The following is a 4,043-nucleotide window of genomic DNA, read 5'->3' on the forward strand; positions in this document are numbered from 1 at the left end:
TTGATGTTACCTTTTTCATGATTAAAGGTGTCTAGATCTTTGAAGATGAAAGTCATACTTTTGCTTTTTGTTTAAACTTCTTGAGAGAAGTTCTCATCACTCTCATAATCCTTGGTTAGAAGATTGATCTCCTTTTCTGAACCATCGGATGAATCATTGTCATCCCATGCAATGTAGGCCTTTTTAGTTCTTCTTTCATCATACCTTTTCTTATCACTTTTCTCAGGCCATTCTTCATTTGAAGGACAATTAGCTTTGATGTGACCAAGTTGGTTGCATTTGTAACATCTAAGAACTTGAGAGTCTTCTTGTGATCTTCTTCCATTGTTAAAGTTCTGACGCCTCTTTATTCTTCTTCTCTTGACAAATTTCTGGAACTTCTTGACAAAGAGTGAGAAGTCTTCTTCATCATCTGAATCTTCTTCTTCATTTTCTTCTTGTATTGATGATGAGGCTTTAAGTGCTATACTTCTCTTCTTTTTTTCAGTTTCTTCATTTTGATTAAGACGTTGGAGTTCCATTTCATGTTCCTGCAATTTTCCAAACAAAGTAGCACGAGACATAGAAGACAGATCTTTACTTTCAGAAATAGAAGTTACCTTGGGCTGTCATTCCCTACTTAAGCATCTTAAAACTTTATTAATTAAATCTTCATTAGGGAAGATTTTTCCTAAAGAGGCAAGATGGTTAACTATATATGTAAATCTTTTCTGCATGCTATGGATGTTTTCATTAGGGTTCATCCTAAATAATTTATACTCATGTGTAAGGGTATTGACTCTAGATCTTTTTACATCAGTGGTTCCTTCATGTGTAAGTTGGAGAGTATCCCACATCTCCTTGGCATTTGTGCAATTTGACACTCTAAAATACTCATCTATTCCTAGGGCTGAAGTAATAATGTTTTTCGCTTTAAGATCATACTGGATTCTTCTTCTGTCCACTTATCTCTAGGTTTTTGTGTTGTGGTGCTTATGCTTACATCTACTACAATGGGTATGTATGGTCCTATTTCTATTGCTTCCCAAATGTTTAAATCTATGGCTTTAATGAAAATCTGCATACGGGTTTTCCAATAATGGTAACCCTCACCATTGAAAATGGGTGGTCTATGAATGGAATTTCCTTTAGGAAACAAAGGATTTGAAGAGGCCATGAATCTTGAAGTTGTTAAACTTTCTACAAGAAACCTGCTCTGATACCACTTGTTGGATCAAGTGGCCTCAGAATAATTAAGAAGGGGGGGGGTCGAATTAATTATTAACGAACCTTTACTAATTAAAAATCTATCTTTCTGAATGTTACCAAAAAGTAAAAGCAATAATTAAAGTGCACAGCGGAAATTAAAAGAGTAGGGAAGAAGAAGACAAACACAAAAGAGTTTTATACTGGTTCGACAACAACCCGTGCCTACATCCAGTCCCCAAGCGACCTGCGGTCCTTGAGATTTCTTTTCAAGCTTGTAAATTCCTTTATGAGCAAAGATCCACAAGGGATGTACCCTCCACTAGAACTTATCCACAAGAGATGTACCCTCTCTTGTTCTCAGTCACAACAACCCAAGTAGATGTACCCTCTACTTATACCACAAAGGATGTACCCTCCAATGTGTTAAGACAAAGTTCTCAGGCGGTTAGTCCTTCGAAACTTTGTGAAAGGGGAAACAAAAGAATTCTCAAGCGTTTAGTCCTTTGAAATCTTTTGTTTATGGGAAAGGGAAGAATCAAAAGAATTCCCAGACTGTGTCGTTTTGAATTCTTTGACAAGGGAGAAGGGAGACACAAACAAATTCAGGCGGTTAGTCCTTCGTTCTTTTGGAAAAGGGAGAAGAGAGACACAAAAAGAATTCAGGCGGTTAGTCCTTGGCGAATTCTTTTAGGCAAAGGGAGAAGGGAATGAAAAAGATGAATAGCACAAGTTTTTTAATAAAGAACTTTTCTTGGAAGAGAAAGTTTTAAACAAAAACTTTTAGAAAGATGAAGAGAAGATGAAATCAGAAAGTTCTAAAAGAAATGAAAGAGGATGTTGAAAGATAGAATGATTGAAAGAGTTGATAAATATGAATTTTTGTTTCATGCCAAGGTCACATATTTATAGTTTCTTGATGACTCAAGTCAAAACTTGTAACTCTAGGCAATTCCTTTAAAACAAATCACTTAAAAAGTTATGACTGTTGAAAGAATCTTCAGAAACAAGTCACTTGAAGAAATGTGACTTTTGGAAATGAATTTTTCGAAAACAGTCACTGGTAATCGATTACCATAAAGGTGTAATCGATTACACATCAACAGATGTGACTCTTCATTTTGAATTTTGAAAATCTTTACGTTTTAAAACACTGGTAATCGATTACTACAATTTGGTAATCGATTACCAGAGAGTAAAACTATTTGGTAATGATTTTGTAAAAACTTCTTGTGCTACTCAATGTTTTGAAAAACTTTTTAATACTTATCTTGATTGAGTCTTCTCTTGATTCTTGAATCTTTGAGTCTTGAATCTTGATCTTGATTATTCTTGAATCTTGAATCTTCTCGATGAAACTTTCTCTTGGGCTTTTTTTCATCATCTTTGTTATCATCAAAACACCTTGAATCAATCTTGATTCATCATTATGAAGCAATGAAGTTTGCTTCTACAAAGTGGTGTTCGAATGGATTAAGCGGTGCCTCACAAATCCTCCTGTGCTTGTGCCACCAGTGCCCGGAAGACCCCTTATCCTATATATGATTATGTTGGATGAGTCAATGGGGTGCGTGTTGGGGCAACATGATGAGTCCAAAAAAAGGGAACGGACCGTATATTACTTAAGCAAGAAGTTCATGACATGTGAAATGAACTACTCTTTGCTCGAAAGGACATGCTATGCGCTAGTGTGGGTAGCTCACCGTCTAAGGCAGTACATGTTGAACTACACCACATGGTTGGTGTCCAAAATGGATCCAGTCTAGTACATCTTTGAAAAACCCATTCTCACTAGACAGATCGCTCGATGGCAGGTTCTATTGTCGGAATTTGACATTGTTTATGTCACTTAAAAGGCAATAAAGTAGAGTTCCTTGACAGATTACTTGGCTCAACAGCCCATCAACGACTACCAGCCTATGCATCCAGAATTTCCGGATGAGGACATCATGTCCTTTTTTGAGGACGAAGTAGATGATGAAGATAAGGACAAATGGATTGTGTGGTTTGACTACGCGTCTAATGCACTAGGCCATGGAGTTGGGGCGATTTTGGTTTCCCCTGACAAACAATATATACGTTTCATGGCTAGATTGGGTTTTGACTACACAAATAACATAGCTGAGTATGAGGTATGCGCCCTTGGGATCCAAGCGGTAATTGACTTTAAGGTCAAGTTGCTCAAGGTATATGGGGACTCAGCCTTGGTAATCCACCAGTTGAGAGGGGAATGGGAGACCAGGGATCATAAGTTGGTATCCTACCAGGCCTACATCAGGAAGTTGATAGAATTCTTTGATGACATAATCTTTTATCACATTCCTCGAAAGGAGAATCAGATGGATGATGCCCTTGCCACTCTAGCGTCCATGTTCCAATTAACCCCACACGGGGATTTTCCATACATCGAATTCAGATGTCGTGGCAAGCCTGCATATTTCTGCTTGATAGAAGAAGAGCAGGATGGTAAACCTTGGTACTTCAATATCAAATGATACATCGAAGACAAGGAATACCCACAGGATGCCTCTAACAACGACAAGAGAATGTAGCGAAGGCTGGCAGCCAACTTCTTCTTGAGTGAAAATATCCTATACAAGAGGAACCATGACATGATGTTGCTTCGATGTGTGGATGCCAGGGAGGCTAAGCAAATGCTGGTAGAGGTGCATGAGGGATCCTTTGGGACACATGCCAACGGACATGCCATGGCCCGGAAGATTCTGAGAGTTGGGTATTACTGGCTCACTTTGGAGAATGATTGTTGCATCCATGTGAGGAAATTCCACAAGTTCCAGGCCTTCGCTGATAATGTCAATGCTCTGCCAATACCTTTGAACGTCTTGGAAGCACCTTGG

At 38.3% G+C, this 4,043-nt stretch overlaps 1 protein-coding gene across 1 annotated transcript; it reads left to right on the forward strand.

The window, feature by feature from the left end:
• The first annotated feature begins 3,104 nt into the window (after positions 1-3,104).
• Positions 3,105-3,680, forward strand: LOC114371430 (uncharacterized protein Mb2253c-like). Its single transcript, XM_028328878.1, has one exon. The coding sequence runs from the start codon at positions 3,105-3,107 to the stop codon at positions 3,678-3,680; it is 576 nt and encodes a 191-aa protein (XP_028184679.1).
• The last annotated feature ends 363 nt before the right edge of the window (positions 3,681-4,043 follow it).

The sequence above is a fragment of the Glycine soja genome, chromosome 10 (genome assembly GCF_004193775.1).
Source record: "Glycine soja cultivar W05 chromosome 10, ASM419377v2, whole genome shotgun sequence".
NCBI lineage: Eukaryota > Viridiplantae > Streptophyta > Magnoliopsida > Fabales > Fabaceae > Glycine > Glycine soja.

Coding starts and splice junctions, on each gene's coding strand:
- LOC114371430 (XM_028328878.1), top strand. CDS start 3,105: ATGCATCCAGAATTTCCGGATGAGGACATCATGTCCTTTTTTGAGGAC.